The 23,153-nt window shown below is 37.6% G+C and overlaps 1 protein-coding gene across 4 annotated transcripts in view; it reads right to left on the bottom strand.

The window, feature by feature from the left end:
- Positions 1-23,153, bottom strand: part of st3gal3 (ST3 beta-galactoside alpha-2,3-sialyltransferase 3) — a 68,879-nt gene extending 45,726 nt beyond the window's left edge. For 2 of the 4 annotated variants that reach the window (XM_023335141.1, XM_014469998.2), the window contains exons 1-2: positions 12,911-13,357; positions 6,348-6,495 (exon numbers count right to left, since the gene is read on the bottom strand). In XM_023335141.1, coding sequence (XP_023190909.1) covers positions 6,348-6,456 — 109 coding nt within the window. In that variant the 5' untranslated portion in view covers positions 6,457-6,495; positions 12,911-13,357. Of the gene's footprint in view, positions 1-6,347; positions 6,496-12,910; positions 13,358-23,061 lie in introns of those variants that run through there. The other 2 variants (XM_023335142.1, XM_023335143.1) reach the window with 2 other exon arrangements.

Here is a 23,153-nt window from a genome sequence, read left to right as displayed (position 1 = left end):
AGGGCTGGAAAACACGTACTAACGTTAGAGCAATATTAGCGTGACCTACAACAGATTGCCTCAACAACTGGTCTAGACTTGAAATAAACTTTTTCAAAAGGTTATGTTTTTCTGATTAATGGGAACAGGCATTTATATTTTTCCCCCCTGTACTGTGTCTCAGGTTTAAATACAATAAATCACACAAGAAAGGCTGCCTCTAAATGACTGCTGTGGAAGCTCTTTTCAGTTTTTTTTTTTAACTTGTTTACATTTAATCAGAGAAATTCCTAAATATTTTTTTAAAAACAATAAAAACAAAATTTTAAATAAATTGTTGTGGTAAAACAGCTGTAACATCCATATCAATAAACAGATAGTTTAAGGCTGGGATGTCAAGCTCATTTTAATTTTGGGCCATTTTGAATGTCCTCAAAAGGCAGGTTATGCCAGAATGTACAACAAACATAAAACCCATTAAAAACTGTTAAAATATTAATAATTAAACTTATCTTCATTTGATAAGTACTTTTAAAAATTAAATATGGACCAACTTTTCACTGATCGGTCCCACCAGGATTTCACAATTGTTTTTTTGTTTTTTTTTGTAATCAAAATCACTGATTTCGTAGAGCTAATTTATAAATATTTGCAAAAAGATTTGCTATATTTATCTTACATCATGTATTATAGTAAATGTGACTTCTTGTTACTCGCTGTATCAATCATGGGTTACATGATTGATACAGCGAGTACTTGAGTATATTATACTCAAGTAATGCTGAGTATGAAATACTGCCACCTGCAGGTGGGAGTTAGTCACTTAAACTCAATATTTTTGACCCATTCCGGCGAAAAATGTGAAATGAACTCACAATTATGCATTAGCGTGAAAAATTGCGGGGACTTTTTGCGTTTGTTGGTTTTGTGGAAATTTCACAAAAAGTGGAGGTTCTATTTCTGTGTGCCTCTGGAGTCTAGAGGGCCACATTAAAAGCTATAGAGGGTGCATGTGGCACCTGGTCTTACACGTATGAGCATCACTGTGCTAATCTAGAAAAGGTACTTATTTTATGCTGTTTAGCATCTGTCACAAAAAGGACATAACTGGGAAGCTGTAGCCATCAGTCAAAAAAAAATCCACTGAGCCAGACGCCTCCATCACCACATGAGATGCTGATTCTGCATCACGCCTCAAGGCACACAAAATTCTACAAAAAATCTAAAGTACTTCATCACTTTCAAAAGGGAAATTAAATGGCGATGTAATTCAAACTATCAAAGTTTCTTCAATGAGTTGCTGTAGAAGCCAGAGACTGGAGATAGGAGGGGTCTCCTGTAGCATTCTGTCTTACAGCGACTTTAAAGACGCCTCTGACTGAAGACACTGGTGTTGTTGTTGTGTTGTGAAGAGGATCATCATTCATCACCAGAACAGTCGACAGAACCGGCCTTCTTTTTCAGATTGTTGAGTTTTCTTAGGTTCCTGGCTCTGATGCTGCAGATGATGGCAGAAGACATTACACTTTCCACAACAGACTTGGAGAAGATCTGCAGCACCTTACTGAAAACACTGTTGGACTAAGGCTTCTCAGGATGTAAAGTCCGCTCTGACAACTTTGCTGTTATGAAAGTCTGTTGTGCTGTCCAGGTGTTTATGGAGGTATTAATACTCCACCACTTCCACATCTTCTCCCACGATGGAAACAGTGTTTATGGATTTCAAGACAAACAGGAAAAGTTCAGTCATCTCCTTTGTTTTGTTCACACTACAGATGAGACGATCACACCCTCACAAAAGTGGTCCACCAGCTCTCTGAACTTAGTTTTTTATCTGCCCAAAGGGGTGGCCAAAGTCGGCCCTCGAGGTTTTAGTTCTCTCCCTGGTAGTACCAACAACCTTTTCGTCATGCCAGTGTTCTTCTTAGGCTTTCTAACGAGCCATCATTAGATTCAGGTGCGTTAAACCAGGGAGAGAACTAAAATGTGCAGGATGCCGGCTCTCGAGGGCCGACTTTGAGCACCCCTGCATTAGGCCAATAAACAGTTTGGTAATGTTTTAACACAGCTCTACCAACAAAATGCACAAATATGCATTTACTATTAAAGGGGCAGTAGTACATAAACCCCTGAGGTTTACATGATGTTATAATGTTATTTCCTCGTCAAAAACATACCTGGAGCGCTGCCTCGATTCTTTCATGCATATTTGACTGTGTAAAATGCCCGGGTGGACCTAGCACCGCCTACAGGATACAGTTCCTCCTCGGAGGTGCAGTTTCCAAGTTTCTGAGCTTCTCACAAAGCGCTCCTCCTCCACACAGCTCCTTCAGACTAGCGAGCAGCAATTAGCAAACACCTGTTGCCACTTCTCAGTGTAATGCTGGTAAAAATCTGTTAAAGGGTTAGTAGAGGAGCCATGTTGCCTCCTGAAGGCCCAATTTCAAAGTGCTAAATTATGAAGTCAAATTTATCTTCAGTCATATTTGATATATATAGCATTTATTTAACATTTGATTGTGCTATAAAACAAAACTATGTGCCTGGAAAATGCATAATACCGCCTCTTTAATCAAATGACTGATAAGAGAAGCATGTGCTCATTCAACAGAACAAAGATGAAATATAATATTCTCAAAATTCCTCTCTGTCCCAGAATTCCCTTAAGATATTTTCCATCTCTGACCTCTAAACAAAACTTCTATTGAGATATATTACCCATCATTTTAAATATACATATAAATCCCCTCAGAAGTGAATCTGAACAGACATGGACAGTCTGTGCTCTGACATTTTATGAAAACTAAATATTTTGAAGTAGAGAAGTAAATTACAATGGCTCCCTGATGAGTTTTAAGAGAACTCTTTGTGAAAAGCGTTCGCTCCTTGTAAAAAATGTACTCTCATATTTAACCATAAAATAATGAAATGTAAATACTAATTCATTTTTAAGAAATAGGTTACTGATGAAAAATATGTCCACTGTTTAAGTGTAGAACTTTAGACTAATGTCCGTGCAAACTATGAACATTAATATGAAAAAGTGAAAAGGTAGAGTACAGCCATTGCCAGATTGCAGACTAGAGCAGGAAATTCATTAGAACAAGGAGAAAGCGGACTTAATCAAGGGATATTATTGGACACAAATATCAAAAGATTTGGGTAACTTGTGGGCTTACATGAACAAATGTGGGATTTCCAGAATTTTAAGTGTCAGGGTAAGGTTTACACTTCCATTATCAATGAAAAAGAGGTTAAAAAAAATAAAAAATTCTCTACCCTCCCAGTTTGTTCTTAAATGTAACTTAAAGACTGGAGACTAAATTTAATTGCATTTTCTTTTAATAGAAATGCCTTATTCAGAATAGAGCTGGTATGAGGTTCAAATTAAAGTCTTGTGTTGATCCAGTGTTTAATCTGCAACAAAGGTGGACTCCTTGGAACTATTACAAAAGAAAAACAAAAAAGTGGGTACAGATGCCCATTTTATGGTGCCCTTTACCAGCTAATAAGCTGCTGCAACCTCAACAGATAAATTCCAGCTTTTTTGTTGTCGTTTACTCCATTATTTTGGGAGCTCTCAACTTATTTTGCAAGCAATTGAACTTTTTAGTTTTGCTTTCAGCAGTTATCTAGCACATATACACTAAAATGAAATGGTTGGGATGTAATCTATAGAAAAAGTTACATAAAAAACAGAAATAAAAATAAATAAGGGCTGCACACTGTTGCCTGGCAGTAAGAAGGTCCTGGGTTTGAATCCCGGCCTGGGGTTCTTTTTGTGCATGTTCTCCCTGTGCATGTGTGAGTTTTCTCTGGGTACTCCAGCTTCCTCCCACAGTCCAAAAACATGACTGTCAGGTTGATTGATCTCTCCAAATTCTCCTTTGGTGTGAGTGTGTGCATGCATGATTGTTTACATGATTTTGATGGACAGGCGATCTGTCCAGGGTGACCCCGCCTCTCACCCGTTGACTGCTGGGATAGGTACCAGCATCCTTGGCAACCCCACTATGGTTGTAAGATAATAGATAGGTGGAAAAATAAATAATAGAAAAGAAGTCATATGTTATTTAAAATGGATAGAAAAAAAACTGTCCCACCAAAACATTAAAAAATTAATGACTTTAGTGTTTTAGAATAACTTAAATTCAAAATTCACCCAGAAACACATACAGGATGGCCTTCTACATGGAAGGATTTATCAAAAATATGATCTACTTTGTTTCTGACTACAATGTTTCTCCACGTAATTATGTCTGCAGCAGGCCAAGCCAATAAAGTTAAAGAGCAGTCTTCTAGCTCCCTCTGGTGGACCCAAGAAGGAATACCACCAAGGTTTGTAAAAAAGTAAACAAATAAAACCTTTCAAAACTAATCAAATTACAAGACACCAAAGGCTTCTGGAAGCTGCCTGACTACAGAAGTTTCCACTGGAATAGAACATGAGGCTGCATGACTGGGAATAATTAGAGCACAGAGAACCTACATGTAAATTTGACCAAAACATCTACAGTGGTTAGATCGGGGAGTTTTTGGGACCAAAGAGCAAAGAAACCTCAACAATTTCTAAAAAGTTCATAACAATTCAACGAGAAGGCCAGAAAACAGTACATAGGTTTGCTATTACCTACAGCAAGCCTGGTCTATCGACTTAAGTTTGGCCATGTGGGATAAAAACAAAACCTCACTACTGTTTCCCATTTGTCAAATCCAAACTTTAACTGCATCAAAAAAAAAATGCAGCAACCATCTCATTGTTCCATATGTTGTCTGGCTAATTTTTCTTTTTTTAGGAAGAATGTCGTTTTCTGAAGTTGTGCTTCATATTTCAACATGCTTTTCCTCTACAATAAAGCCAACAGTGGCGGTACATATTTAGTCTGGACATGATGCATCTAAAGATTCTAAATGCACTGGGAAATCAGCCAAAATGACCAAACCTCATCTGATTAAATATTTAGAAACTACTCTGTTGTTGATAGTGAATATTTCACCATACTGAAGTTTAGTGCATCATTTAGTTAGAATTTGTGAAAGCTTCACAATCCTAAAGCTGCTGCTGTGCTGAGCTGTAAAACATAGGCAAACCAATCTGAAAATCTGTTGAGTTCAATTACTAATTTATTTTGTAATATAGCAATAGAACAAGCTTGTCTACTGTCAATTGTTCACTAATAGGACAGCGTCCCGCTGAAGGAACCTGAGGTGAACCAGCTTCATAAAACAGGAGTTTAGTAGTGAAAAATCAAGAACATTTTTCACTGCTCTAAATGTGAAACAAAATACAAACAGTTGACTTGTTCCATTTTCCCCCACAATACTCTTGAGAGTGTTCTCTCAATACCGATATTGGCAACGGGCCGGATACCAGCGTTAGTTACTTCTAAAGGCAGGATGTACTACAGTCTGATACCACTATCTGCTAGATTTTCCTCCTGAGCTGCAACTCAAAGGCTAAACCACATTTCATAGCAGGTGGCTGTGGTAATACCACCTGATTACCACAATAGGTAAAGCCTCCAAAAAAAAAAAAAAAAACATTAGCAGAAGGGAGAAGTTAGATGGCAGGAGGGGATAAAAATGTCCATAGTGTGATTTTAGCTAAATCCAGTTTCTATTTATTTCACTGTTAACGTGTCACAAAACTTGCTTTTTGAGACGGACTCAAAAAACTCTTTTTTGAGTTTCTCTCTTCTCTAACAGAAGAGAGAAAACTAAAGAGAAAGATATGTTGTGCTAATCCTGTTATTGTTTAAATGGAGGAGCAGACCATCTATCTTGTTACAGAAAGTAATAAGTGAGCTAGGATCTTTTCAACCACATATTATAGAAGATTTGCGCTTGACACACCCTGCAGTAACAACAAGTGACAAAATGGAGCAGGAAATGGGGCACATTGCACAGCGTACTGAAAATGTGAGAGCCCGTCTCAAAAAGCAACAATCTGTGGTGTTTCATCAAGAAGAAGAAGTCTTTCCTTGCAGTTTAACGACAGTTACATTAATAACGGTGTCTATGTCAGAGTGAAAATCTACAAATGTCATCTACACCTTCTTTCAGAAGGAGTGAATGTCAGTATCTGCCAGTGCAGGAAGTGAGCAACATGCAGGTAGCTTTAACACAGGCCTTCTGGGTAAATCTGATTACAATCCTCTCCCAGCAACATCCACAGCTCTAACCAGCTGAAAGAAAACCTACACCGTGTTTGAGACAGTAACAGACACCCCGAGCTTTTGTGAAACAGAACATCAAGATAGACATTCACACTCAAACAGACGATGCAAGGTTTTACAAAGAGATTACAAAGAAAGATGGGTGAATTTGTGAGTAATAACGTTCAATGTTAGACTGAAGGAGCAACTTACGAGGTTTCTGTCCCCATACGTATAGATGTAGCTTCCAAGAAGAGTAGTAAATAAAGCCCAGCACCAGCAAGGCACACAGGACAAACAGCAGCTTGTGTGTGGGCTTCATGGTCTAAGGTCATTCACATGGCACCATCAAGGTCATCACCTATACAAGCAGAGAAGAGGCGAGTTTTAATGGCAGACATCAGCAAAGGGAAGGCAAAAACACGCACAATGACAACGACTGCAGGGCAGATCTGGAGAAAAAGTGAAAACAAAAAACTGCTGAGTTATTTCAGATACTATCAAGGTAAGGAAATATACCATCACCTTCCTAAAATTATGATCAAAGTCCTTTTCTTGTAAAAAATTTCTATTTTAGGAAGGTGAGGATATTATTATAATTTTATTATGTAAGAATACCTACAATATCACTGCTTCCTGAAACAGTGGAAATGGTGGGAGAGGATTACTTACATACATACGTGAATGGTAATTTGTCTATACATCACAGAGGTAACTAAATCAATCAACATAAAATATCAACTCTGACATGGACACTTAACTAAATGCATCTTGCTGATTAGGAGCTGACAGCGGGTTGAGTTATGGGTAGGATGTTTTGGAGCGTGCCTGGTTCAAAAGCGGATTTAAAACTTTGGCTGAAGTGGCGCGTTTAACAAGCCAACAGTAGATACAGAAGAGAGAAAACTAAAGAGAAAGATATGTTGTGCTAATCCTGTTATTGTTTAAATGGAGGAGCAGACCGTCTATCTTGTTACAGAAAGTAATAAGTGAGCTAGGATCTTTTCAACCACATATTATAGAAGATTTGCGCTTGACATACCCTGCCGTAACAAGTGACAAAATGGAGCAGGAAATGGAAATTGCACAACGTACTGAAATTGTGATGTACGTAGAAACAAAAGCAGTAAAATATTAAAATAATATGCTGGGATTAATTCGGCCTGGGACCTCTAATTAAAATCAATTAGTCGGGCCGGATCAGGCTCAGACATGATGTCTATGGACTCAGTCTGGATCTGGTTGGATTTTTTTATGTCTGAATTTCTGTAACTTTTAAACATTCAACACCAAAAATTTATATGTGGACCGCTGCTGGACTACCCTAACGTACCAACCATGGGGCTCAGCAGGTTTTCTGGGAGAGACCCTGTCATTGTGGTTTTTAATCACAACAGAGAAAAAGTTCATACGTTCATCTGTGTGATGGGATCTGGATTCTCTGTGCAACTTGCTAAATATTAAGTAAACCACATAAAAATTAAGTGCAACTGAATAGCAAATGCCAATATTATTTAAAACCTGCCCGGTTAAAATAAAATACGATGCTATATTTTTGAGGCCGTCAGTCAAAATGACGCACAACAAAACAGTCTAGTGACATACAATTTTCAATCAAGCATATTTCCCATCCCTAAGAATATCATGTTTCCAATCTCTGAAGTCTGTTTCTATAAATTCAAAAATCAGACAGTGATGTGTGAAAAATAAAGTATATGCAAGGGAAACAATTTGGAGTATAAATGAGAGTGATTCTGAAATCTCTTAAAACCCTGTCCCAATTCCTGCCTGATTTCTCCCTGCAGCAGATACATTTTTTCTCAGCAAGTTATAATTTCTCCTTAACTGAGAAAAGTTAAGGAGAAATTATAACCATGCCATCTTGGCATGGATTAACTAGTGATTTAGCCAACATTAGCTGCAGCATTACTCAACTTACTGTACTTGGTTTGTTTGGAAAATGTTGTGCAAAGTTCTTTGCCTGTTGCTGCCATGACTAACACACACACACCAGCAGCAGCTCTGGCTTGTAATGCACAGCTGCAAGTCTCTGTCTGCCACACTGGTGCAAACATCTTATCTTGCATTTAAAGCCAGCTTAGATAAACAGGTTATTAGTGGAAAAAAAGTGAACGGGACAGAGATCACAGATATGGTGAATACAAGAGTCCTTTCTGTATCAAATCAGGATAGGAATAATAGAAAGTTGACCAAGACATGGTTTAAAAAAAAACAAACTTTTCTCAAATAAAATTAACCACCAACTGACTCTATGGGCGAACAACAAACCAGGTCCAACAGGAGGCATGGCACTTCTTTAATGCAACCTCAATAAAATGTGTACATCAGTTTCCATAAAGCCACAAACACAAAAACTGTTGAATTTAATTCACACCAAAGCACAACTAATTTCTCAAACTTAAAAAGGAATGCTAAAAGATGAAATTTCATAAGTCATATAAAAATTTAGGTCATGGAATTGTTAAACCTCTTGATAAAATGTAGAACACCAATATTTATTCAGGTAAATTAAATGGTGGCAAACTGTTGATAGGCTAAAGGTCACCTGACTATCAAACTGTTGACTCTTCAAAGCCAGCCCTTGCATGTGTGGAGAATTAAAACAGCAATAACTACAGTACATGCAACATTTATCTAAATGTAACCAAAGATAATCAATCACATTTTATTTGTATAGCACATTTCAGCAGCAAGGCATTTCAAAGTGCTTTACATCATATCAAACACAGAAACACAACGCAACATAGAATCAACAATCAAAACATGACATTAAGTCAGGTTCCATCAATAAATTTGTAATTGATTACGTTTCAAATACAATCCTAAACAGGTGGGTTTTTAGTCGAGTTTGCATCCATAGAAGGTTTACCGGTTACACTCCTACTGTGTTATATGGAACAAAAAAACCTATTGCTATTTTTATTCCCACTCACGCTCACAATCACACAGTTTAAAATGATGTAGACAGCATTTTAATGGACTTCTGGTTTTTGCATGTCTTTCATAATGAAAATGAAAGACATGCAAAAACTTTTATATCCTACACAGCATTCTAGAATACCACACATTTTTTTCCCCTCCATCAGACTTTGCTTCAGATGGAGTTCTACACCAAATTGAATTAAAAATGAACAGAACTCAGATAGTGATCACCATAGACATCACCTGCAAACCCGTCCCACCATATGACCACAGGCCCTTAGTCGTTTAGTGCAGCTTCATGCAGAAAAGACGGGAGACAGAAAAACGAGATCAACAATTCACTCAATGAGACCAGCAGCTGTAGTCCATGGCAGAAATGTAGGTTTAGATATGGAGCTAGACCTAAAGGCCTGTAGGGTTGCTGTGAATAATTATTTTAGTAATCAAAAAAAATCTATTTATACGATTAAATCAAGTAAATAAAAAAAATATAAAATATTGGTAAATTCTGACATTGTAGCAGTATCAATATTGACCCAAATTTTCAAATCTGTGCATTTCTAATAATTACTTTTATGTAGCTTAGAAAATTAACCTCTAACAAAAAAAGCAATTTTTTTATTTCAACCTGGACAAAAAGTAAACAAAAATCTGAAATTTTATTAAACAATTAAAAAAAATAAGCAGCAGACTGACAAAGAAACTTAAAAAAAAAGAATAGATTTATTGTCATTGAACAGCAGAGTAACAATATTGATGATGATAAGATCAGCTCCAAAATAACGACACCTCTCAACCTGGACAGGTCTGCTGTTGAAAATAAGATGCCAACACTCACAAATGACTAAATCAAATCCAGTACCACATCTGGTCTGAGCCGACACCTCCGCAAGCCGTTAGAAAAATACACTCAGAAATTGGGCTTTAAACTTTGCAACTTTTTTTCGTTTTTCGATGCACTCATTTGTAAGAGTCTGCATTCTCTCACATGAAGATCAAATCGAAGAATATTCACTATGACTGATAAACACCTGCTGCTCTAAGACTTGCAACCAGCTCCTCCTGCTCAGGCTATGAGCAGGAGGAAAGAAGACATAATTACTTTTTCAGGATTAGCCATCAGAAAAATGAGTGCCGAACTGAAAAGCAATAACTCTGACCTCTATTACCATAGCTTTAAATGATCAGTGAGTCTTTGGCTCCAGTTTGATGATTAGTGATTATGCAACAACCTGCTCTCTTTGGTAAAACTTTCAAGATTTTCCCAGGTTAACGTCAAATACATACCCTGAATATCAGGGTTCAGCTAGTTTTTCCCCATAGTTGGTATCTATTGAAAATGTTTTAATCCAACGATGTCATGCTTAATTTACCTACAGAGATGTAAAAATTTTTGCATTACCCAAATGGTCTACTAACGTTTCTTGAATGTACCTATAGAACAAGAAATAACTGATCTGATTTGCAAGCATGCTTAATCTAACAGTCAAGTTCACATAATTTATTTGTTTATAGCTTATTCAGGATTCCACTTGTTTTATTTGAAAATAATGCAAGCTCAATATTCTTTTAAGTTGTCATAGGGGTAAGGATGTATTCTAAAGTCGCAAACATGACTTAAGACATAAGAGTAAGTTTCCTGATTCAATAAAGAAAAAACTATAAACATAATTGTAACCCTAATTTTATATTACAGTGATGGGTCCGGCAACACCGATGCAAAACTGTGTTTATAAGGAAGCGAATCCGTCAACGGGATGCATTTGCCAAAAAGATTCTTTATCTTTTACTGTACGGCATCAACTATGGAGCAACCTCAAGGTAAGCAAAAGTTTTCCGCAGTGTGGGACCATTTTGATCTTGCATCGGAAAATAAGATATTTGTTTTCATTTCGTTGTTTCATCTGGTTCATTCAGCATTATTTGCTGTTTATTTGGATATGATGTACTAAAATGTTTTTAGATAACCTTTGGCACCATCTTGACACTGAAGTAGGCAGGCAGACCAAAAGTGCCACAGCTGATGCCATCCAGGAGGTGCAGAGATACCTTACAGACGGCAATATTTGCAGATTTGCTAATGACATACTGGTAGAACCAAAAGACAATTTATCCAAACCTCTTCCAGTTGTCATTGCAATACCTTTGCACTCCAGCCTAATCTGTGCCGTGTGAGAGGGTGTTTTCTACAGCAGGAGAAGTTATCTCAAAAAAGCGTAACAGGCTAAATTTCAAAACATTGGAAAAACTTATTTTTTTTGAATAAAAATTTGTGAAAAAAAAACCCCAGTCCACAAGCATCCTCATTCCAAAACACGTTCACTTAAATTTTCACTTTACGGTACATGTTCACATTATTTATTGACTGTATCTAAGAATATCAAATATTTTAAATTTTACTTAAGATATGAAATAGTACAATATATAATACACAATAAAATGCAATGACTTAAATGTCATTGTATATTATAGGTCATCAAATCAGTCTGTAATCTATGTTGCCTGTAGGGATTTTTAATGTCCAGCAGGTGTCAGTATTCAGTGACACAGTACCGACACAGTATCAATACAGTTTTGCTATGGGTTGAAACGTTCATGACGCCTAATTTACCCATCACTATTATATTATTTTATAGCATCAATTTTATGACTTAACTAAACGTCATAACTCATGTTTAGCTAAGTGTTAAAACATTTTTGTTTTAAATCTTTCGTAAATACAGAAAATCTGAAAAGTTTGGAAACCTCTGATCTAAAACATTGGGGTCAGAGACCTTTGTACTCCATGTTCAGGGGAGGTAACATTTAGGTTCTATGCTCATCAGCTGTTCAAACAACACTAATACAAAAATGAGATCCACAGAAACTGAAAATATAGTTATCAACTCTTGGGTCAGTAATAAAAGAAAAGGCATTTTGCTGCTTTTTTATAGGCAATGTCAAAATTCTAATCACATTATTTAATGTGATAATGTATATTATCACATATATATATACATTTAATGCATATATATATATATATATATATATATATATATATATATATATATATATATATATATATACATAATATATATATACTATGTATAAAAAAGGTACGTTTTTTTAAACGTACCTTTTTCTTGTAAAGAACAATTAAATGTCCCGTTTATAAGGGGATGTCCGAAGGAACGAAGGAAAAAATAAAAAGATTTATCAAAAAACAGCCACATCGTTGTTCAGTTTAACCTCAGTGACAGTTCCCACACAATGTTTGAGTCTTCTGAAACTTTACAGTTCAGGTCATAACGAAGTCTCAGCCATTTACCTGACAAAAACATTCCGAGTCCGTTAGCAAAAGCAAACATAACGGTAACTTGTTTTACGGTCTAACAAAACGAAGCAGTTATTTTTCAGTCATAACAAAGACACTTGTTTTAAGTATCGTGCCTCGCTCTGTCCATTGTTACTATGCATGTGTGATATACAAATATTAGTTTGGAATAATAAAAAGGAGGAAAATACGAGGCGACCGTTGTGCGTGAGCTAACCGCTATGCTAACGACGCTACGTTGGCACAGCATAAGCCTGAACCACCGGGCAGGCCTTCTACGTAACACAACGTTGGTGGAGATATTTTCTCAGCTGACATAAAAATGTTTCAGAATTTCCTTGAAAAAAGTCCACACGTATGGCCTATACCGAAGTCCGCAACATAAAACATGTAGCGCATCGGACAACAGGTAACCAGTCCTTTAAATTAAACTACAACCTCAGCTGCGAACTGAACGTAACGACGTCTTGTCCTCAACACCACAATTCATTGTAAATTAGTGACAGTCCGCGAACGTTACCTTTCTTTTTATTTGAGTCCCAGGGTGTGAAACAGATGATTCCTCAAATAAAATTATGTACAGGTTGAAGCAACCATGCTTCCCTTCCTCTCCGACACATTTTGGTAACATCTGTGGAGGTCCTTAGTCCATTAAGCAGAACAGGGCCAGCATGACTGCGCCGTTTCAGCCAGTCTCAACAGCTCTGCGAGAAGAGCCTTCAGAGGTTCCCAGGCGCAGCAGCTTACTAAAGTCCATAAACAGCCACTGGAGTCACATAAGGAAGTTCGTCTGTGATTGACTTAAGATGCGCCCCTCCGCTCCCTGTTTTAGTGGGGTTTAGATCATCGCACCAGACCATCCGTTTCTTCACGAAAGGTATTACTCACATCAACGTTGCACTGCTCTTCGCTCAGTTTGAAAGCATTTATATCCAGCCCATGGCTCAGCCCCCTTCCAGCTATAATAGTCCTGGCTCAGCAGCAGGGAAACAGATCCTCAGACCTATAGCGCTTATTGGTCTACTTCTCCCACGCTACGATAGTATGTGCTGGCCAGCAACGTTTTGTTATTGTTTTTTTTTTCTTTCTTTTTCATTGAGTTAGGGCGGGTGGGACCTGGCATGTTTTGTTTTAAGGAGCTGTTTATTAGCGTTGTAAAAGTGGCTCTTTATTGTGGTAACTAAACCATACATAAACTATCTAAAACATTTATTTCTTGTAAGTTTGATGCTTATTAAGGCTTACAGAATAACCACAAAATTCAGCCTCGGAAAATTAGAATATCGCATAAGATCACTTAAAAGATGTTTTAAACAGACATGTCAGATTTCTGAAAAGTGTGGTCATTTACATAAGTAGCACTTCTTTGTTCGTCTCAGGTCCAATAGGTTGATTTCACAACAGACACATTCACTTTATTTATTCTAACAGAGAAAATCAAGTTAGTAGTTCTTCTACCCCACAGTCACTGTGATTGTATTTAACATAAATTTACATAAGTAATCCACATAACTCAGCTCATGTTTAACACAATATATTACAATATAGTACAGAAAATAAAATCACAAAATTCAAAAACCCACAATTGTTAACTGAAACATTACATTGTATCAAAACTTAAAACATACTGAACAAGAGACAAAATAAAGTTGGTGGTCAACATTAGTCCAGCTGTTTCTGCCGCTATACATTAAATAAAATACAATAAATAACCCTAAACAAACTGGTTCCCAATGAAAAGTTAACAGTTGTAAAATTAAACACAGCCAGACATTTCTCACGATAACAATTAAAATGTTATACAAGGACAAATTACACACAGAACCCTTTATGATTAAATTTATCTAAAATATGTTAAATTATAATTCTTGTAAGAAAAACAGTCCTGATTCTAACACATACCACAGTTACAGAAGTCTGTCACCATCTGTAACTGTGGTAACCCACTATGGTAAGCAAGATCAGCCTTAAACCAATAAAATGGCAGGGAAAATAACTTCTTAAACAAAACAAACTTGAAGAATAAATAAACAGATTCTGACAAACTTCACATCTATATTAGTGAAATAAAACTCCACTGAATATGCAGCCAGTACTTGGTTTGGGCTCCTATTATATGAATAACTGCATCAATGCATTGTGGCATGGAGGAGAGCCGCCTGTGGTTCTGGTGAGATGTAAAATAAAATCAGGATCTCTATGAAGCTCGTCAGCCGAAGGAAGCATGAAATGTTTTTTGGGGGTTTTTTTGGGAGATGTGTCCTGTGGTCTGAGGAAAGTAAAATTGAGGTGTTTTTCAATAATGACTTCTGTTAGAGAAAAATTAGGATGTTTGCGAGCCTAACAACATGACAGCTGTGAAGTTTGTGGGGAAGATGCATATGATTCTTTTGTTGTTGAAGGGACAGCAAAATAAATGATGTCATAAACAGCAAAGATAATATGAAAATCCTGAAGCTACCTCTCAAGACATCAAACACATAACCACAAATTGGTCTTCCAAATGCACAATGACCCTAAGCATACTGCCAAATTAGTAGCAAAATGCCTTGGAGTGACCATCACAAAGACCTGATCTCAGTTCCATAGAAATTTGGCAGATAGAACTGAAAACAAGGAGTTCTACAAACCTGACAGTCAGTGGTGGTTCTTGATATAGGCAACATGGGCAACCATCCAGGGTGGCATTTTGTGGGGGGTGAAATGGGTCATCATTCCCCAAATCCCCCCTTCCCACTCTCTTACAACCTGAGGCTCTGAATATCAACAGTACCCAACAACTTCATGGAGAACAGTGGGTGAAGGGGAATGTGCGGGGAGCAGAAAGGTGGTTCGAAATAACAGTTGTCATTAAAAATAGGATTTAGTGTTGAATTTGGGGTTAATACTAGATTATTTAATTGTTTAAACTGTCCTGACTAAATTATTTTGTGGGCAACTGTACACAATCAAAACTGAATTATGGAGTAGCAAAACATGTTTGCAAAATTATATCAGCGTATTGTGGCAGACTGATTTGTCCATGTATAGTGAGCTTCATATTCTGTTACAGACTCAGTCTAGAGGCCACAGTTTGAAGGACCTCTGCTCAAATCACTGCATTTCCATTGATCTTAAAGTTGTGCAAATTGGAATCACAAAAATACATTTGCTTTGTGGAGACACGCCAGTTTTTACTAAAAAAAAAAAGATTTCGCAGTAGGATGAGATGGGCTTATCAAAATTAGTGTATTGTGCAAAACTGCAATGAAAACACTTTTTTGCATCACACAAATCATGTGATAAACAGCTGGATGTTACTATTGGTGGAAAAGATGAAGAAGACAATAAGTGATAGGTGGGTGATGGTGCAGCATGTTTTTTTGCGTGAGCAAACTTATTCATATGTAATGTTAATTGTGTTTCATATTTAATGGAAACAATGCAATTGCAAAATTGTGTTTTTTTTTATTATTATTATTTTTGCGCACTGGAAAAACAGCCACTGTCAGGTGTCTTAATGCAACAGCCCACTGTTTCTGACAACCTTCATTCCAGTTGGCTTTTTAGTACATCACAACCCCAGGTAACAGCAGACTGCTGTGCCCATAATCCTGTCCCCTCACTCTCTTGCTCCTGTTACTCTTATTTTTGGGTTTTCCTTTACATATCTTGTTTCTTGATCATTTCCTGACATTCACAAAGCCTTTGTATTCTGCACAAGCAGCTGTCGTACTAAGAGATGACGAAACAGCGAGGCGTCAGTTTTCCGTTTTTACCCTGCGAAGAGCGTCTCAGAGTAGCACCCCGATCTATTAATATTGAATCAAGCAGGAAATAGAATCTGCTCACCCGCTGTTCTCCAGATGAGCTCAGGAGATTAGGAGCAGGAAGGAGAATGACACACGAGGCAAAACCTGAGATGCACTCAAACACAAATAGACTTCTTTGACTGAATTGTCACAGGGTAAAAAAAAAAAATAGCAGCATTTGCTCTCCATGGGTGTTAGTCGATCAGCATGGTGAGTTATACAGCTCATCCACTTTTAGGGTATGTTGTCCAATGAGGTACAATGCATCTTCAAAGTGAGGAGCCACATTCATTTGCTCTCGCTGTTCAGGTGGTATTGTTTCCTGTCAAATCTCGTCCAAGTTTTACCCATTCACTGCATCTGTTGTAAAAAGCTTATTGTGGGAAAAAGGCTCAACTCTGAAAAGAAATATGGTTCTTTGTCAATGAAATTGATTCTATTTCACTCAATTGGCTCGTCAAACCTCTTACTGACAACCCAGGAATCTCTTCATTCATCACTAGCTTGTCGGTCTTCCTCGTTAGTTAAATAACCTAACCTCAACTAGGCTAAGCAGACATTAGTAAAATCAAACCATGTCATGTCATCTTGAATGACATGACAAGGATGATCATTAAGTTTTATTATTTGTGTTTAAAGAAGTTGTGAGTGTTGGGCTGCCTGTTGACAGACACCTCATTGGATGGATCCCGGTCGATATTTACTCATGATCATATCACATGGTGGAAACACAGTCCTCTACCTTCTATTTCTGGGAACCATACAATAAAATTATTTGCTCTGGGTTTCTGTATTTAAACTTGACATCTATACCCCCAGGATCATCTTGAAGCTGTAGCATGAAATTTTTATAAAAAATATATATATGTTTTTCACATATTTGCTAAAACTGTCACCATGTCGAGACAATACAATGACAGATAAAATGTGAAAAGATCGATCTCCTTTGCCTCCTCCTGAGCTACTATTGACCGTTCCAGGTCAAAAATGGCCAACAAGAGCCAGAAGGAGGGTCTTAGTGCTGTCAATTAACCTCGTGTATGTGCTGCTACATGTGCTCATGGTGGAGAAGCAACTCACCGTTCCAGGAAAATAGTTTTTCCACTTTCATCAGTGGCCATGCTAACTAGCCTTACCATTCTTGGCAGATTCTGCTATCGGGAAGATGCTGTTGCATAACAAACAACAAGAGGGAGGAGTGAAAATTTGTGAGCAGTTGATATCCAAGCATGATTGGCAACTCCAAGATCCTCCTTCTGGCTAAGTGTTTCTAGTTAGTGGTGGTTTGAGGAACTCAATTGTTTCACAGATTATCTGTCACAACATAGTGACAAATATGTAAAATATATATATATATATATATATATATATATACTTTTATATATATATAAAAGTTACATATTGCAGATTTAATGCTTTGTCACGTTCTTGCTTGAGTTTCACCAAGACTTGATTGCTGCTTGACCTGTACAATCAGGAAATTAGAAGCATGCCCACAATATGTGGTAGGTCAAAAGATGTCAAAAAACATCACACCATGTTCCAATGTTAGGACTTTCGAGAACAGATCCCAGATACATCTATCAGTCTGGTGAAGAATTTTTCATCAGACTGATAGTATACAGTATGTACCAGACTGTAGTACATGTGAACCACATTGAACCAAAGTGAGAGTCATTATTCTCAAATGAAGAAAACAATGGAACACCAACAGGGGAACACCAACTCCTCTCCAATAACACACCAGTAGGTCACAAAGAGACCTCCAAAACATCTGAAGCACCACACACCTCACTTACTGCAGCTAAGGTCAGAGTTAAGTATTTAACAATTAAACAAAGAGACCATAATGGCATATATTCAAGAATTCCACATCCAAAATCCCTGCTGACCTCATCGATTTTCAGGAATTATTAACTTAAAACAAGTTGTAGACTTACTTGTAAGTTAGTTTTGTCTTATTTCAATTGTGCTAAGATTTTTGCACTAGAAACTAGACAAAAACTACATGGTAAGATTTTGTGTTTTTACGCTTTACTGTCAGATGTAGAATGGTGTTTAGATTTGGGAAAATAGATAAATAAATTATGGGATTGTTTCCCTCTTAAGATAACATTACATAACCAAGACAAGCATGTAAATGCCTGACAATCCATCATGCTGAAAAATTTGCTCCATGTTGGATCATTCTACATTCAGATTTGCCTGGTAACTGGTGAAAACCTACTATCAGCACAGACAATTATCACTCATATTACCACAGGAGGTGGATCGTAACAGCGCTATGGGACATGTAACATCTGAACCTGCACTACCATGGAGTGTGGGACATATTCCTGGACTGGAACAGTTAAAGCACACCGTGTGCAGTGCTAAAACATACAATTTGTAATTTGCATAAGTAAGACGAGACATACGTACAGTAGCATAGTATATGCAATACCATACCAAATAAACCATCACAGTAATGTGTTGCACTGGATGAAATGTACCGCGGTACCACAGAGTGTTTCTCTTTAGATGTGTCTCTGCTCTAACACAGCTGATTCAAATGGTCCAACTACACCATCGACTAGTTTAAGTTTCTGCAGAGGAATGCTAACAAAGTTTCTCACAGATCTTTTTTTCTTTCTCTCATCTGTTGCATATCTTCTGCTGTGTTTGGAGTCATTGTCCTCATGGCTGAGTGCACACTTTAGCTAATGATGTCACATTTGACTTCAGAATACTTTTGTACACAGGAGATAAGGGTTGACTCAAAGTGCAGTAGCTACTAAACAAGCCCAGATAATCCTCCCCATCCGCTGAATAAAAACTAACAGTTGACTAAATTGAATGAATAAAACTGATGATTTCCTTCAGTGACAGCACCTACAGTTTGAATGGAGCATGGGTTTCCCTTAAATACCGCTCCAGAAGCTCACCAGAGATCAGAGGATGATGGAAACAGTAAATAAATGCTTCAGAAGTTGTTATTGTAGCTCATATAATTATAGACCCATTCATAGTCACGCTTAAGTCAATTGGAATCCAGGCTGATAGTGACTACTGGCCTACAGGCTTATATAACTTTGCACAGCTTTATTTCAGTCTGAGATTGTAAATAACAGCTATTCAAAAGCTCAGCATCAGGAAGGAGGATCACCGGAGGTTGGAAGCAACTCAGTAAAATCTCCTCCTGACCAGCAACCCTTTAATAAACACAGAGACTGAGGAACAAGTTCTCTGAAAATCTCTCTGGAATCTGACATTTTGCCTTTACCACAAGTTCTAAAGGTTCTAATCCCTTGACACCTTTTCCCCCTGTCTTCATTGTTCCAACGTTCATCACGTCTAATTAATGTTTCTGCACCACTACAGCTTAACTGTGGCTAAAAGAATCATTAACTGCTGTAAATGATAGATGAGGAAACTGCCCACATAGGAAGTAAATAAAAGGATCCTGCACATGTCCCTTATTCAACATACAGGAATATGTGGACAGTGGAGCAGAGTGGGATAAAGTGGAGCATAGTGTTACAATACTGATGGACTTTGTGTTGGTTTGTGCACCAATTAATGTGCATTTTTCACAACTTTCAACAGTATGCAGTGCTTTGCAAAAGTATTCACTGATTCAATTCCACATCTCCCATTAATGTTTTCAGGGAAATTGTCTATGTACAGAGTTTGAATTCCAATAAAAGTGGTTCTTGGATTGGCTGATTCCAAGAGCCAGCCAATGTCAAGCAACATTGTGCAAGGTATTTCAGCTTTCAAGGTTGAAAGTATTTTCTTTTGAATATTTTTCATATGTTCTACGAAATAAATCTGTGAAGACCCGCTGTTTTCTCAAAGACTTTGGAGTTATGATCCACAGAAAAATCAGCAAACAGGCAAATCCTGTGGCTCTACAATAAATGTCTTTAATCACATTCCAGAGATGTAATCCATAAAAATTTCACCACAAAGTTGGAGGTGTAAGTCACCACAAAGGTGTAAGTTGTTGTTAGCTGGCGTCATCCACTCCAAAACAACTCTTAATGTGTGTTTATGGTCATTGTCCGGTTGGAAGTCTCACTTATGTCCAGATTTTAACTGACCCACGCCGTTACGGTCAAACTGGATCGATTATTCAAAACTTCAAAAAGAGACTGTGATGCTGATGAGCAAGAAAGAAGCACCTAGATGCTACAATTATCACTTACAGCTCAATGAAAATGTGGAGCTGCTTGCATGAACAAACCAAATGTTTGTAGATATAGCTTTGTATACATTTCAGGACCACCTTACTTAAATACCTTACTTTTGTAAAATTTTTTATTTCAAATCAGTTGCTATAGTTCCAGTGGGAAACTGTATTCCCATTGGAATACATAGTTGGGTATTCCAATGGGATCAGGATGATCACCAACATTCAAACTTGTTTTTGACTTTAAAACATTAAACGTGCCTCCGTCTCAACACTATTAAAACTTTATGGAAGCCAACCAACATTAAATGAGTTCAACAATATCTGTCAAATGTGCTGCAGACTTGTTAACAGCTTACCAGGATGTGGTTTCTTTGAAACATCCTCGGCACCATTTGTTTGAATACATCATTCCTGGCTCATGTAGATCTCGTAAGTGAGCCTGTATGTATAGTTTTGATCCTGTGCATTCTAAGTAATATTTGCGCATGCAGTTAGAATTTATGATAATCATTGATCAAGCTTCCATTAAAAGAAGACACCAAAACATGGAGAACTGCCTCACCACCTTTAAACCACAGATCAGAAATATCTACAAGATTGCTCGACTAACCTTCCCCTACTGGAGAGATAAGATGTATTTTCAGTTTCCTTATGTGTTATAGTGACATAACAAATTGTAGAAACTAAACTCACCCCAGAAAATGTGCAAATTTTTCTATAATGAGAAAAAAGAAAAGGGGACTTTACCACATAGAAAATTCACTTGGATGTAGGAGTATTTGTTCATAAACTCTCTTCTGCTCTGAACTTACTACTGTCTAAAGTACTAGTAGTTTAACTAGTTGTAGCGCATCTCGACCATGTTGCCAGTTTCCCTCAATGTTTGCTTCTTTCCTAGCTATGTGTTTTCGAGCAACACTTTTTTTTTTTTTTTTTACAGCTTTATTACCTCTAATATCAAACTGAACCGAGGCATATTTTTTAGAAGCAACTCTCCAAATATTTGCATTGGCTTTTCATTTATAACATCTTAAAACAGATCTCTGGCTCACCTGGCAAGGAATGTCAATAAAAATGTTCTTCCCTCTTTTTAATGGATTGAACGGATCAGACTGCAGCTTGGGGATAAGTCGTGTCTGTCTCTCCTCTCCTCCAGGTGTGAGGAGCAGCCCCACCCTTTAAGAGCGTGGGGCTCTTAAAGCCCACCCTTTAAGAGCCCCACGCTCTTAAAGGGTGGGGCTGCTCCTCACACCTGCTGCTAATCTGTAAAGAGGACCAACGGGAACCTGTTGGTCAGTCAGCAGCTACCAGATTGTCGCCAGCGGTTCCTGTAAAAAACCTTTTTGTTCTGCTCCTTCTGAGCTCTAGTAACCGTTACACGTACTCACCTCATAATTTCACTTCACTCCTTTACTTAATTCTTCGTCAGCTCCGCCTCCATACTGATAACCTGGAGCGCCTTTCAGCCAACTCAAGAATCCGCTGCTGTCCCTTAGTTGAACACACCGTTTACCTCCACCTATCTTCCTGTCTGATCTCTGGCTTCGAACTACTTGGAAATCAGCAGACTGTCCTGGAGCAGAAGCCACAACAACCAAGTCAGACTCCAACCAACCTGAACTTCAGCAATTCCCAGGGGGCACCAGTAGGGTGGTTTGCCCAGGGTGCCAAAGAGACTAGGACCGCCTTTACAACCACTCCACAGTCCACCACAATTCTTCAACTTCTTCCCTATAAAAGATAATGTTCTAACTTTACCAGTTCTTTTGTTACTAAATATATATATTTTTTTAGAGATGCACAATAAATCAGCATTAGCATTGGTATTGGTTGATATTAGCCATATTCTTCCTGTTTACGCGGCATATTTTTTGTAATTAAAAAATATGTTTTTTCTATATTTGTTAAAACTGTCACCATGTTGTGACAACATGTTAGATCATCTCTGAAAAGAAGCTCTTCCACTTCCTCCCTGAGCTATTACAGCTGTCTGCTGTCTTGGCCAAAAACAACCAATCAGGGCCAGGAGGAAGGGCTTAGCACAAAAAGTCATTTCTATAAATATTCATGTATATGATTAGTTTATTTATCATGGAAGAATTTTCTGTTAATTTTTAAAACTGATATTTTCTGTAATCACCACAGTGCTTTTCCTGCCAAACGATGAAAACATTGAATCTGAGCTCAAAACTGGAACGTCTGAACATCCACCATCAGTAAAGCCTCTCACTGATCTGGGAACCATTTTCTCCAGAGCTTAAAAAGCATGTGAACTTCAGCAGAGACAAGATTCAAACAAATACTTTAATCTCATAAAGGAATTCCTTATTCCAGCAGCAAGATTATTCCAAGGCTAACCAGGCTAGCGTTGTGAATTTGTTCTCCATAAGCCATGATAAAAGCTACTTTTTTTTGTTTCCGTTCTCTTTCTATTTCAGAGGCAACACAGAAGAATGACCACACAGACCAGAGAAACAATCTCCTCCTGTAAAACAGTATTTCAATAACATCCATTATCAGGACTTTACTGGATGTTCTCACGCCTCGTCTTACAAAAGAACACATCATCTGCTGAAACACATGCCTTGTTGCTGCAGCCTTTATTCCTCTTCCTGAAAAGGAGCAACGACTCCTCCCTCATTTTCAATCTGCAGTTTTTCAGCTGCAAGCCATTATAATTTAAGTTGAAATATTTTGGAATATTACCTTTTCAGCTGCAGCTCAATGCCTCTTCCAGAGTCCTCATTCAAACCCAAAGAGCATTGCTGAATGACTGAACTCTCACCAGGCTGGATGGC

Source organism: Xiphophorus maculatus, chromosome 6 (assembly GCF_002775205.1).
Source record: "Xiphophorus maculatus strain JP 163 A chromosome 6, X_maculatus-5.0-male, whole genome shotgun sequence".
NCBI lineage: Eukaryota > Metazoa > Chordata > Actinopteri > Cyprinodontiformes > Poeciliidae > Xiphophorus > Xiphophorus maculatus.
The sequence above is the reverse complement of the archived record's forward strand: the minus strand, read 5'-3'. Positions and strand labels throughout refer to the sequence as shown.